General features: G+C 40.2%; 1 protein-coding gene across 1 annotated transcript in view; it reads left to right on the top strand.

The window, feature by feature from the left end:
* SLC6A3 (solute carrier family 6 member 3) overlaps positions 1-15,459 on the top strand; it is an 87,996-nt gene that overhangs the window by 22,758 nt on the left and 49,779 nt on the right. The window contains exons 4-5 of the mRNA XM_073630844.1: positions 10,047-10,185; positions 11,710-11,844. Coding sequence (XP_073486945.1) covers positions 10,047-10,185; positions 11,710-11,844 — 274 coding nt within the window. The remainder of the gene's footprint in view (positions 1-10,046; positions 10,186-11,709; positions 11,845-15,459) is intronic.

The following is a 15,459-nucleotide window of genomic DNA, read 5'->3' on the forward strand; positions in this document are numbered from 1 at the left end:
CTCGTTTGAGTTGGGATAAATTAGTGATCCCAAAATTGAAAGGAGGTATTGGACTTCCAGATGTTTACAAGTACTACTGGTCTTGCCACTTGACTAGAATAGTTGATTGGCACGTCCATGCAAACACTAAAGATTGGATTAGACTGGAAGAATCGTTCTCCCACCTGCCAATCTGCCACCTACCCTGGATCAGACCTAACATGTTACCTAAGGAAAGCGTGGTACACCCCCTATTGGTCCAACCTTACAGAACTTCCAGGATGCATGTAAAAGAATGACACCTATTAACCGAAACCCAGACTTTCCTCCAGGGCTTAGCCCACACACTGGAAAATCGATTAGGGCAGAAACCTTCTTTGATAAGGGCAAGCTCTTAAATTTTCAAACCCTCTCCTCCCGATATCCTGATCAAACCAACCCTTTTTTCAAATTCCTACAGATCAGACACTTCCTAAATAGCTCCAAACCACTCTCCAAGTGGTATAGAGATCGTACTCCCTTTAAAAAGATCTGCACTAGCTCGGGGCCCCAGAGACATTTGATTTTGGACATATATTCTCTACTGTCTCCGATAGCAATCCCAAAGAAAACGCAACTAGCCAACAATGGGAAAAAGAACTCGCAATAGACCTGTTAAAAGAAGAGTGGAAGCAAATCCACACTCACATCCACAAAGGGTCGATCAACATTAACGCACAGGAAAATGGATACAAAATCTATTCCAGGTGGTACAGGACCCCAGATAGAATACACTAATATCAGCCCAGTGTCTCCCCACATTGTTGGAGATGCAACACAGCCCAAGGTTCCCTACTCCACATATGGTGGGATTGTCCATTGTTACAACCCTACTGGAAAGAAATACACTGCCTTACCACCCATATAACGACCTACTCCCCAGACTTCACTCTGGCACAATACTTGCTTCACCACACTTCCATACCCCAATTAGCTTACAAATGATCTCTCACCTTTCACCTCATTAATGCAGCCAAAATGTGTATTCCCCTACATTGGAAGGACAGCCCCCCTTAGCATCTCAGAATGGCTTTAACATGTAGGGAGGATTGCGGAAATGGAAGACCTAGTACACCAGGCTAGAGAGACCCCGACGAAATTCCATAAAGTCTGGGCCTGCTGGTTACATTTCGCAGAATCTGTAGAATTCCACAGTCTATCGAACATATCTCAATAGCTTGACCTGGGGGCTCCCACAATGTACCGAATACCTGGTCCGGTCAATCAACTGCACACATACACTTCACACACCTCACCCAACATCCTCCATACCCCCCCCCCCATAACAGAAACTAAGTTTCTCTAATGGGCTTTAGAGCTACACCAGCTAAAAATGTACACCACTCCACTTTAACATAGCATCAGGGGATTCCTCCTTACAGTACATCCATGAAGATAAGTCTAAAATATGTGTTACCCAAGACATAGAGTGACTCGAATATACTTCTCGGAGAACTGGTAAGATAAAGAGACAAATTCCGGCTATAATTGCCCCCACCCACTCACAGTTTGTTCCCAGTAGGGGTGTTTGGGTGCCTCGGAGGCATGCCCAGTTTCTCTATAAGTCCTACACAGAGTCCCCCACGTGTCTCACCCTACTTTCCTTTGGGTTAGACCCAAATGGTTCTCCAATCCTATGCACCACCATGTTTCTGTGGATATTGCTAAAGTTATTATTATCTTGTTTATAAATGTAACTCATCATTTCTGTACGACTGTAAACTGCTCATTGTTTTTTATTCTTGTATATTGAAAAACCTTAATAAAAACTTTGAAACATAAAAAACTTAAGTAAAAAAAAATGGAGCACAGACAAATCTGGTCTCCTGTCCTGCTGGACAAGGCAGGGCTATGCGGCAAAGCTGTGTACATTTTAGAACTGGATAGACAGAATTACAAATCTTTTGCCAGGCAAAACAGCTCCTATATATGTATTGGATCTGTGTGATAAGCTGTTTGCCTAGGGTTTAGCTTTAACATTAAGCTGATCTCTTTAAAACGCATATCGTAAAAAAACAAAAACAAAAAAAACGTTGAAAAGACCTTGAGGGCACTCAGTTCTTTTTTTATCATGAGTTTATGAGTTTATCAATTTTTCAATTAACTTGATGCATAGCTAGATCTGATTATTTTTAAAGCTACTTTCTCTGCTGATAAGAGTTGAGTCTATATTTAAAAGATACAGTGGGAAATTTGACACATTAATCAGTTACCTCTATTTACTCAACTAAGATTTAACAGCATTTGCCTGACATTCCATAGTCACATTCACCTAATTTAAAATAGTATGAATGCGCACCGGATGAATTCAGCAAAGCCATTGAGTCTTGCTTTTAAAGGAACCATGCTGCAGGTGCATCTGCCCCCATGACCTGTCCATGGTGCTGAAACAAATTTTTTAATCACAATTTCAGTACTAGGAGGCTAACTGTCACTTTTTTAATGCAAAACAAACTAAAAGAAAATGAGCATATCCCTGCCCACTCCTCTGAGAGCTAACTAGCCCTCCCCACTTGTCATGCAGGCATAGCAAGTGCATGGGGAGTGTGCAGCCTCTTGCAATGCTTATAACAGCCTACATGCCCTTCAGCCTTGGGGTAGTCCTTTCAGAGGGGTTCCCCCCAAAGCAGAGGTTGTCCTATCAAAGCACCAGTTCCTGACGCTCACAGGGACCTAGGCTCTTTGGCACCACTGGTGTCCAGGGGAGGCATGCTAGTAAATGGAGGAACTATAGTCATCTCCTTCCTGGTGAACCGGTTTTTAGGGGTCTCCCAGATCTCTAACCAGTTCTCCATACATGTAGAAAAGAAGTTAAAAGTGGATAAAAACACCACACATTTAAAAATTATTTATTAAACATTTTTCTTACTAATATTTATCTTCCAGCTTTTAATGGTGTCTGAAGACTTCCCATGGTGGGTCAGGGAAAAGAAGTCTGGGTTCTACCTTTTCACTGCTCAAGCCCTGTTTGAGCACTAAAACTACAATACAAAATATATTTGGGATGGAACTTTGTGTATACCCCCACAAGTAATGACACCTTTCTTTTATTAAAAAGTCAAAATGTTCTTATATATCAAAAAGGCACTAAGGTACCCGTGTATAATAAAAATCTGACTTTTTGAATAAAACAAAGGTGGTATTACTTTTGGGGTTATACCAAATATATTTTGTATTGTAGTTTCAAATCAGGGATGATACCTCCTTAAGTAGTATATAAGATAGTAAAGTGGTCGTATCCTCCACTTTGTGATTTTTACCTACAGGTAAGCCTATAATAAGGCTTACCTGTAGGTAAAATGAATATCTCCTAAACCTGCACGGTTTTGGAGATATTCGCCCTGCATGCAGCCGCTGATGTCAGTGGCGCATGTGCTCTGAAGGTCAGGCAGATCATGCCAGAAATTCAGAGCTCCTTGCTGGAACGGAGGACTCCTGTGCATGTGCGGGAGTGATGTCATCATGGCTCCGGCCACTCACATTGCCAGGGCCACGCAGAAATGCAGAGGGAACATGTCAGCTCCCTCAGCGTGACCGGGAGGCAGCATGGGCGCTTCATTCTAAGGTAAGAATTTCATAGTGAGCTAGTATGCGATGCATACTAGCTCATTATGCGTTTGCCTTACAGGTTTTTTTGGTTTGTTTTTTTTGTAAAGGCATACAACCACTTTAAGGGGTCACAAGTAGGGATGAGGGCAGGGTGCCTTTGGCCAATCATGGCTCAGGGGAACTAAGTCCACGCCCCACACTATATAAGGCTACTTACATAGCAGCTGTGTATAGTTAGTGTGTGGACAGAGATAGATTGAGCTAGATTAGGCAGGCAGGTTAGGTAGTGGCAATGTATTTGATATATATATATATATATATATATGCAGGCTAGTGTATATATATATATATATATATATATATATATATATATATATATATACTCTGCATTCAGTGTAGCCTATATATTCAGTATATACTCTATATTCAGTCAATGCAGGCGGTGTAGTTTATATAATACAGTGTATTGAAGTGGTTAAGGGGAATCCTGCGCCAAAATAAAAAAAAATGGTATGGGGTCCACCCAAAAATCCATACCAGGCCCTTCAGGTCTGGTATGGATTTTAAGGGGAACCCTGTGCCAAAATTTTTTAAAAAATGGCGTGGGGGTCCCCCCCAAAATCCATACCAGACCTTATCTGAGCATGCAACCTGGCAGGCTGCAGGAAAAGGGGGAAGAGAGGGCGCCCCCCCTCTTGAACCATACCAGGCCACATGCCCTCAACATGGGGAGGGTGCTATGGGGTCCCCCCAAAGCACCTTGCCCCCATGTTGATGGGGACAAGGGCCTCATCCCCACAACCCTTGCCCATTGGTTGTGGGGGTCTGTGGGCAGGGGGCTTATCGGAATCTGGAAGTCCCCTTTAACAAGGGGGCCCCCAGATCCCGCCCCCCTATGTGAATGGGTAGGGGTACATTGTACCCCTACTTATTCACCAAAAAAGTAGAAATGACAGGAGACAGTTTTTGACAATAGTCCAGAGAAGAAAAATGGTAAAACTCCGCCTCCATGGGAGGCGTCCCGCTGACTGCAGTCTTTTTGCTTTGACAGCTCTTAGACCTTGGCTATATAACAGCTGTCACCACAAAAAGACTGCAGTCGGCTGAGTTTTTTTATTAATAAAGGAATTGTCAAAAATTGTCTCCTGTCATTTTTACTTTTTTGGGGAATGGGCAGGGGTACAATGTAGGGGGGGCCGGGATCCCATAGGGGGACCCGGGATTCCAGATTCCAATAAGCCCCCACCCGCAGACCCCCACAACCACCGGGCAATAGTTGTGGGGATGAGGCCCTTGTCCCCATCAACATGGGGACAAGGTGCTTTGGGGGGGACCCCAAAGCACCCCCCCATGTTGAGGGCATGTGACTTGGTATGATGCAGAAGGGGGACTCTCTCGTCCCCCCTCCCCCTTTTCCTGCGGACTGCCAGGTTGTATGTTCGAATAAGGGTCTGGTATGGATATGGGGGGGACCCCCACGCCATTTTTTTTTAAATTAGGCACCGGGCGCCATTAAAAAAAAAAGATATCCATACCAGACCCGAAAGGACTGGTAATGGACTGGGGGGGGGGAACCCATGCCATTTTTTTCAATGATTTATTATGTATATTGCTGGGATACGGCAATACAATATTTCATTTTTTATTTTTTCACTTTAAGCATTATTAAAATCACTGCTCCTGAAAAAAAACTTTGTTTTGCATTGATACATGTCCCCTGGGGCAGTACCTGGGTCCCCATACACTTTTTATGGCAATAACTTGCATATAAGCCTTTAAAATTAACACTTTTGACTTTTCACATTTGTGTCCCATAGACATTAACGGTGTTCACATGTTCGCACAAATTTTTTGTCTGTTCGCATGTTCTGGTGCGAACCGAACCGGGGGTGTTCGGCTCATCCATAGTCACCAGTTAGCTTGTTTATATTGTTTGAGCACTGAGGAAGTGCAGTTGCTCCAGAGCTTAGTAAACGAGCAGAAGCTCTGCCGACTTCCATCATCCAAGCATATGCAAGCAAAAATGCTGTTTTTTTTTTCCCTTACACGTGATTGGGTACTCTTTGCAAAGTGAAGTCTTTCCTCATTTACTAATCTCTGGAGCAACTGCACTTGCAGAGGGCAAATGCACTCTGCCATGTAAGTACACAGTCTATTTGCCTTTAGTAAATCAACTCCAAAGTGTAAATGCTACCCAAAGAATATACATTGAACATTGGGTGAATTTGCACATTGAATCTTTGATAAACATTCTCCAGTATAAATAAAAACCTAAATCCACTTAAAAGAACACTTCAAGTGCATGGTCCATTCATGATTGAACTCCATTGTTGACTAGATTCAGGCTAGGCTCACATCTATGTCATTTTTTTTTCATAGCACATAAAAAATGCATGGAAAAATGGACATGCTTTATTTTCCAAATCATAACACAATGAACCGCCAGGATCTGAACAGCCTCACTGAATAACATTGCTTCTTATGATATATGCGTTGCTTTGCTTTACAACACACACATTAAAATGCAAAGGTGTGAACGGGGAGCCTTACAATCAGGTTTGAGCAATAGATCATGGCAGTATGGCATTATACACAGTGATCGGTGTTGTTCCCATATGCTGAATCTCCTATATGTTGTAAGTGTGGTTTATTCTTCCAAGATTTGACTGGGGATATGAGTCTTTGAGAAGGGCTAAGCATTCAATCATCAAAAGAAACTATTGCAAATAGAGCTGAATTGTGCTAGTACAATTTATCCAGGTATCACTGTGTAAAATTGTGAGATTGAAATTGATCACGAATACAGTTTATTGATGCAAATCCAGAGTGGGAAACTGATAATACTGGGAAGGGCCAAAAACGATTTTGTTGCTTGCTAACAAACTCGTAAGCGACTCAAAAGAAAAGCTATCCAATGAATAAAAAAATTATATGTGAACTGAATGCAATGGTGTAGACAGGCTGAGCTTGTTTAATGTGTCATTACCATGGGATGGGAGTACAATGATTACTAGAGAAAAAAAGTACCAACAAGTGATGGATCACAGAATAAATTATTTTCCTTCTGAACGTAGAGTGATTATATAACATTGTTTTGACATTTTCTTGTAAATAGGTGACTTTTCCTGTAGGGTGGGATTGATACAAAGAATGATTATGTTGGATATACAGTAATGACCATGGGAGGATTGTTAGTTTTAATGTACATTTTAATGTGTATTGTTTTAAAAAGTGTGTTTTCAGGGATATAAAGGCAAATAGACTGTGCACTTTGCAATGTGCAGTTGCACTCTGCAAGTGCAGTTGCTCCAGAGCTTACTAAATGAGGTAAACCTTCATTTTGCAAAGTATACCCAATCAAGGAAAATTGAAAAAAACAGCATTTTTGCTTGCACATGATTGGGTGATGTAAGTCAGTAAAGGCTGCTGCTCATTTACTAAGCTCTGGAGAAACTGTGCTTGCTGAGTGCGCATAGTCTATTTTGCCTTTATTAAATCAACCCCACTGTATCTTGTTTGTCAGTACATGTTTAGTCACCATGCTCTTATTCCCAGTAATACCATAAGGTTGGTGTTTTTCTTCATAATTGTTGCAATGGTCTTTTCCACTGGATTTCAGATATCAGCTGTGTGGTAGGGAGTTTCTGTCCCTGTAGTCACATAAATATTGGTTTTGTATTAAATCCACTTTAACTGTTTTCTCGTGGTTTAAAAACACATAAAATTTGGAATATATTTTTATCGGAGTAGACAGCCAGCAGTAAATATCTTATTTTAATTGATAAAACAAGCCCTTGCTTCCCCTGTTGCCTAATTAGTTGTATGAAATTAGTTTACAGGGGCTTTGCTGCCTCAAAACCGTATCTACAATGAATATAAAAAGTCTACACACCCCTGCTACAATGTCATAATTCTGTGCTGTAAAACAATAGACAAAGATCATTTTTTCCACCTTTAATGTGACCTTTAAACTGTACAACTGTATAATTGAAAAATAAACTGAAATCTTTTAGGGGGGGGAGTAAAAATAAAAAACCTAAAATAATGTGGTTGCATAAGTGTGCACGCCCTCTTATAACTGGGGATATAGCTGTGTTCAGAATTAAGCAATCACATTCAAATTCATATTAAATAGGAATCAGTACACACCTGCCATCATTTAAAGTGCCTATGATTAACCCCAAATAAAGTTCAGCTGTTCTAGTAGGTCTTTCCTGATATTTTCTTAGTCACATCTAACAGTCATGGTCCGCAGAGAGCTTCCAAAGCAGAGGGATCTCATTGTTAAAAGGTATCAGTCAGGGGAAGGGTACAAAAGAATTTCCAAGGCATTAGATATACCATGGAACACAGTGAAGACAATCATCAAGTGGAGAAAATATAGCACAACAGTGACATTACTAAGAACTGGACGTCCCATCATATGTATGGGCTATGGGGTAGAGTGGCATGATGAAAGCCTTTTCTTACAAAGAAAAACATCTAAGCCTGGCTAAATTTTGCAAAAACACATCTGAAGTCTCCCAGAAGCATGTTGGAAAATATGTTATGATCTGAAGAAACCAAGGTTCAATTTATTGGCCATAATTTCAAAAGAAATGTTTGGCGCAAAAACAACACTGCACATCACCAAAAGAACACCATACCCACAGTGAAGCATGGTGGTGACAGCATCATGCTTTGGGGTTTTTTTTTCTTCAGCTGGAACAGGGGCCTTAGTCAAGGTAGAGGGAATTTTGAACAGTTCCAAATACCAGTCAATATTGGCACAAAACCTTCAGGCTTCTGCTAGAAAGCTGAACATGAAGAGGAACTTCATCTTTCAGCATGACAACGACCCAAAGCATACATCCAAATCAACAAAGAAATGGCTTCACCAGAAGATGGAATTTGGAATGGCCCAGCCAAAGCCCAGACCTGAATCCCATTGAAAATCTGTGAGGTGATCTGAAGAGGGCTGTGCACAGGAGATGCCCTCGCAATTTGACAGATTTGAAAAGTTGGCAAATATTGCTAAGTCAAGATGTTCCATGGTGATAGACTCATACCCCAAAAGACTGAGTGCAGTAATAAAATCAAAAGGTGCTTCAACAAAGTATTAGTTTAAGGGTGTGCACACTTATGCAACCATATTATTTTAGTTTTACTTCCCTCCACCTAAAACATTTCAGTTTGTTGTTCAATTGAGTTGTATAGTTTATAGGTCACATTGAAGGTGGAAAAAGTTCTGAAATTATTTATCTTTGTCTCATTTTTTTTTTTTTTTACATCACAGAAACCTGACTTTGTATATCCACTGTATCATGTCTGTTCTGTAGGGTGCTATGTGGAATTATAATATTGCCTTAGGAAACTGTTGTCCCCATAACCTCCCACTGTATACTGTTCTTCCTTTCAATACTGATTGCTGGATGACAGAATGACAAAGTGATAAGCTTTGTAAACCAACCAATCACTTCTCTGACTCATGACCTGGCTGCTGCATAGGGGTCATATTATCTGCATAAAGCAAGTTGCTCCAATTTTTCTACATTAGGATACTAAGTTGCAATGATTCCCTGCCCAAGCACCCTTTATTGTTTGCACCAGAGTGCTTTATTTACTAAAAATAACTAATCCACAGTCACGTGTCTGCAATTTTGTGCACATTGGCCGACGTGTGCCATTGCAGGACAAGAGGATTGCCATTGTTATCTCTGGGGCCTGTTCACATCTATGAGCTTCTCTTCTGTGCATCTTTTTTGGTGCAAAAATGTACATTTTTGGCCCCATAAACATTAGTAAAAATGCATGAAAAGTCATAATATGCATGAAAATGAATGAACAACGCATGGAAATAATAAATAATGTACGTGGGTATACACCTGTAAACGTCATTTACAGACACAAACAAATTTTCCCGAACAAGCAAGTTTAGTCTGTAAATGCCAGTACTGTTGCAGCATTTACACGTGCATACCCACGTAAAGCGTATTCTACAGTTCAGACCATTTGGTAGAATTACAGAGCAGTTGGGGCTCCCTGGCACCACATATATGGGGGGGGGGGGGGGTATGTTACGCTGTATGGCCATAGGTCTGCACAAGACCTTTAAACACATTAACAAAAAATGCGTGAAAATGCAGGTGCACAAATGTGAACCTAGGTAGCAGGGGCTGTAATGAGACCATAATTGTGTTAATGTTTCAAGACCACTGTTTCTATGTACAACCTGTGATTATATATTACTGGGAGCACTTGGCAAGCATTAGCAGCCTGTAACGACAGCTTTGCAGTGTTTTAAACAGTACTTGAAATAGTGATAGTGTAGCGTAGAAGAATTACAAAACCATTAATAATTTACTTCTGAATTACTATTTAGCTAGAATGCTTTATGATTACCATACTGGACGATGTGCCATGTTCTGTGCAAAGATAAATAGCAACCCAATGTATACTTCTGAAAGAAAAACACATTTTTTTCTCTTTCTGTTTTTAAGACGAGGTGTTTTGCATCTTCATGAAAGCCAAGGAATCCATGATTTAGGACTTCCACGCTGGAAGCTGACATCCTGCCTGATTATTGTGATTGTATTCCTTTATTTCAGTCTATGGAAAGGGGTGAAAACTTCGGGGAAGGTATACTTATTCTTTCAATGTTTTTAATACCTAAACAAATTTTTTTATATCTTCAGGATATCACATGGAAGGGTTATTTGAAGATGAAAGCAAAAAAAAAACGGAATAATAAAATAATAATCTTTTAGTCTACATAGAGTTATGTAAATTGCTGTATCCAAAGGTATAACTATAGTCCTACCAGTCCACATATCTGCTGTGGGAGTAGTATACAGGGGGGGGGGGGGGGTCAGCAGGGCTGGGTGTGCAGTGTGAGCAGTTTGCTGGTATATTAAAGTAACACTAAACTCTGATTTTAAAAAAATTGGGCAGAAACTACTTTTTATCATTTCTGCCACATCATGGGTGGGCTTAGTTCTCCTACCGCTCCATCTTCCTTTCTTGTATGTGCTACTTATTACATAGTTACATAGTTAGTCAAGTTGAAAAAAGACACATGTCCATCTAGTTCAACCAATAAGGTTAAGTTCCTTTAGAGGAATTGGAATTCTGTGCATCCAGATCCCATTAGAAACTTTAAATGTGGCTAAATGTCATTTCTCTCTCTCTCTCTCTCTCTCTCTCTCTCTCTGCACATGGCAAACTCTCCAGGAAAGTCCTTTTCTCTATAACCAGAGCAGGCTCTCTCTTTAAACTGCACCTTACTGTATATGAGCACCACAAACCAAAAACGCTATTTAATTTATTTTTATTTTTCAGAGCAAATGCTCATCTATTCATGTCTCCATGGTTTATTTTGTCAATTTGAAAAACAACCCCCGAGAATTTCTAGCTGTGGCCATCTTGAGTAAAGGCAAATGATTCATGTAGTATTTACTTCCTGGAATCCATCTGCTCTAAGCTCAGGCATGCAGGCTGGAGAGAGTGCTTAACTAAGTTGAAAGGAAAATAAATGCCCATGAAGACTCCTGGGATGTATGGCATAATTTTGACCTGTAAAAAAAAAAAAAAAAGGTTAAAACCAGAAAATATAATATACAGTACCTTCCTATCTGTTTATTAACAGAAGCAGCATAATGATTAAAAATAATGTTAATTTAGAAAGTAAAGTTCCACTTTAAATCCCTCTTGCTCTCTCCTACACACAAACACCCCCCTCCCCCCCCCCCAAAAAAAAAACACACTAGTGCAGTCTACTTTCTCTCTCTCATAAGCAGTCTCTATACATGGCAAATGCTCCATGGCAGCCCTTCTTTCTCAAACCCGAAGCATGCTGTCCCTTTTACCAGGGCAATCCCTATCTCACACCAGTGCAATCTTCTCTCTACTGTCTCTCTCTTTTACTCCACCTCTCAGACAGTCTTTACATATGGCAGTCCTTCTTTCTCTGTCCAAAGCATGATCTCTCTTTCTCCCCAAGACAGTTTAGGAATAGCAGTACTTGCATTGTCATTTTCTGAAATGTATCAATTGTATTAATTTTCTTACATTTAAAAATACTGTAGCACAATATACTGTATGTGGATCATTCCCAACCTTTTTGCTTTCCTGGTACCTTACTTTGTCTTTTCATTTTGTTTCCAGGTAGTATGGATTACAGCGACAATGCCTTATGTTGTCCTGACCGCATTGCTGCTTCGTGGTATAACACTTCCCGGTGCCATTGATGGCATCAAAGCTTACTTAAGTGTTGATTTTCTCCGTCTTTGTGAGGCATCGGTAAGTTTAAATATACCCTACAATTAAATGAATCTGGCTGTAGTTGACTATGGTTCTTTCTACTGGGTTGTCAACAAACTCAACATTTACCTTTTTCATTTCCCTGTTAAATACTAGCTTTGGTCTCTGTCATATTTAGTGACTTCACCTTCTTCTGACATGTGTGTTGTTTGAGCAACACCTGAGGGTACTTAAAGACACCTTATTTCTTACATAGCTGTTTATTGCGTGGATGTTTCTGCATCCCACCCTGTACATCTTGCAGCTACTACATCTGGATAAGGGGAAAGCTGAAAGGTGGGCAGAAGATGAGTCTGCCTTGGGTGCATCAATGGAGGCAAGCATCAACAGGACCAGGTTCCTGCATCACCATTTTGCCCAACTGGCAGCTCCTAAGTCCTACTCTGGCTATTATTCCTGATCCCTTGTGCCAAGCTACTTTTTATAGTTCCTTCCCCATTATGGGCTTAGTTCTCCTACCCTTCCATCTTTCTTTCTTGTATGTGCTACTTATTACATAGTTACATAGTTAGTCAAGTTGAAAAAAGACACATGTCCATCTAGTTCAACCAATAATTATTGATGGTTTGCTTTTTGCCAAAGATGTGGCAATCACATAAAAAATTATCCAGTGGTGTAAGGGGGTAGGTAAGCTTTGTTTTAGAGTTCATGCATTTGTAGTCACATGGGTGGAGTGCAATGTAAAACAGTATATACTGTGGATATTACAGGGCAGTTAGATGTAGAGTATAAGCACGTCCTCAGGCATCTTTGCTGTTCTGAAATTACCTGAACACAGCAAGTGCCAATTAAAAGAGGCATGGGAGGTGTGCTGCAGACAACTCTGGAGCTGGCTTAACAAAGATAAAATAACAGAAATCCCCCTCTGGGTGTCTGTTGGTTCCCCATAGGCATTAGATCATCATCCAGTCTGACCAAAACATATGGATCAGGAAACTCATCTAATTTTTATGGACACTATAACTGGGGGGGGGTGTGCTATTTTTCATTGTTAGGATTATGATGATGGCTAAAACCTTACAATGCTGGTAGGTACCATGTAGCATTTATGAGTAGTAAATATGAAACAGTTGACTCATGGGTAATAAAAGAGTAGGGAAGGGACTCTGTGGATACATATGTGTGCAGGTAACTTGACTAAGTATTGTGGGGGAGTTTACTTTGAGATCTTTGGCTTAACCCCCCCCCTTTATTGGTCTAGACTTTGCACTTTGATTTTGGCTTTAGCCTTTTTCCCTTTTTTGCTAGCCTTGTTCTCCCTTCTACTTTGCATCTTGCGCTTTTTACTCCAGTTACCTTAAAGTGCTGGCCAGAGTCAGAGGCATCCTATTCCTCAGTCTGGTGTTTTTCCGGTTTGTTTGGCCTCCAGTATACTCATGTCTGTCCCTGTAGCTCTTCTGGCATCTGTTCACATATTCTGGCATCCTTGTTCACCTGAGAATAGGAGAATGTTCTATGAATTATAGGTCATGAGAGCATCTGAGTATCCGTGAACATTCTAAGTCAAATTTAATAGTTACAGATAGACCTTGCCAACACCACAAACCTTTCCTCATGGTTGCCAGACCAGAGCTGTAATCTTTGTCTTTGTGTTTCCTATTTTAATACTGTCTGTGATTGATTCCTAATTTTGGATGACTACTTGCTTTGGCACTTTATACTTGACTCTCTAGCCCTCTCAATATTTTCCTGCATATGGTTATTCTAGCATCTGTTTAAAGAGTCTGAAACTCCAAAATCTCTGGCCAGTATCCACTTACAATAGGATGTGAATGTGAAGGAATTTCTTTATAATATTCTTTCCTAATAGATGGAAGATATTTTCTGGATGCCAAAGTTTCACTGACTATGGTCCTGATTTATCGAGCTACAGTAGCAGTTTAGGCACATTAATATGTGCCTAAGGGTTGCTAAAATGGGGTCTCAGTATCATGTGTCAGTTTAGTTTTCCTTAAGTGTTTATTAGCAAACCTCTAGCATCTTGATTTATTAGAGTCCAAGTGTGTCCGTAAGATCATAGGAAGTTTATATCTGAACTAAATACTCAACAACCATCATGTAGCTGAGAGCACAGACACCAACATCCATGCCCCCAGCTACTTCATAACGCTATGCAAATATTGCTCTTCTTCCTCTCTATACCCCAGTGCACAGACAGACATCACTTTTGTTTGTGACACAGCCCAATAGCTCAAGTTCAAATCTACACAAGCAATTAAATGAATCAGAGGAGTGACTCATTCAGTTTCCAGATGGCTCTGGTTTAACTTTTTAGTCAAACAAAGCCAGCCATATACCAGGATTTCCCTGCTGTGTTGTCCCTTTAGAGAACCCATAGTGCTTTGCGAATGCTTTGTCATGTATTAAGTGTTTATTTGTAAAACAAAGACTGTACACATATAGCAAAAAATATAATATATAGGTTTAAAAACGTATTAAAAATAATGTATTTTTCCATTGCTATGTAGTACACTTTCCTTTTAACCTCCATGGCGGTTTTCCCGAGTGTGGCTCAGGGTTAAATTTCAGCACCATTAGCGGTAACCCCGAGCCACACTCAGGATTGCATTGCAGGATCCTGGTACGGTATACTTACCTTGTCCCCAGGATCCTGCGATGTCCCCCCGCTGTGTCCATGGGCTGTGTCCTCCGCCCAAAGCCTCTCTGTGCCAGGATCCATTCCCTGCGAGCGTAGCGACGCACAGGGGCGGAGCCCAGCGGCAAATTCAAAAAAGTGAAAAATCATAATACATACAGTACACTGTAATCTTACAGATTACATTACTGTATGAAACTATTTCACATCCCTTTTGTCCCCAGTGCTTTGTCCAATGCCCTGCATGCAGTTTTATATTATATATACTGTTCTTTCTGCCTGGAAACTTGAGATTGTCCATGGCAACCAAAAAGTATCCCTTTACATCAAAAGTGGTTTTAGACCAGCTAGAAAACAGCGATAGTAAATTAGAACACTTGCAGAAATGAGTGATAGTGAATTGTGGGGAAATTAATTTTATTATTATTATACTATTATTTTTAATAATTATTTATATTTATTTATTATATTATAATTTACGATTTTGTGTTTCAAACTTCATCATACCCGGGATATCTACTAGACTCTTGGAGGACAGATTTAAGTGTGTTATTGCTAAGAATTACAGGCCTACAATATAAAACACCAAATTTCTATGCAAAATAATTGTACCGCTTTGAGACGCAAAAATCTGACATAATCATACCGCCAGGGAGGCTTCCTGAAGATGATTAGCTCCAAGTCCTGATTAGACTTCTGCCTGCTGGTAGGTTCCAATCAAATGATATTCAGAGCCTACTTTGACAACCCCCTTTTTCGGTAATTTCTCCCTAACTAAGTTGTTTTCTTCTGTCTGATTAAACTCATTTAAGATCTGCAGTAGCTGACATGCCTATATTTGTGTAAATTTTCATAGGATTGGACTTCGAATCACAGCTTTTTTTTTTTTTTTTTACAGAGTCAAAAGCTAGGTTAAACAAGTTAACTAGGTGATTACATTCCCATATCCCGATTCAGCACTGACTGTTCCCCTTGGGAATAAATATACACAGATCAGC

This window comes from Aquarana catesbeiana, linkage group LG05 (assembly GCF_042186555.1).
Source record: "Aquarana catesbeiana isolate 2022-GZ linkage group LG05, ASM4218655v1, whole genome shotgun sequence".
NCBI lineage: Eukaryota > Metazoa > Chordata > Amphibia > Anura > Ranidae > Aquarana > Aquarana catesbeiana.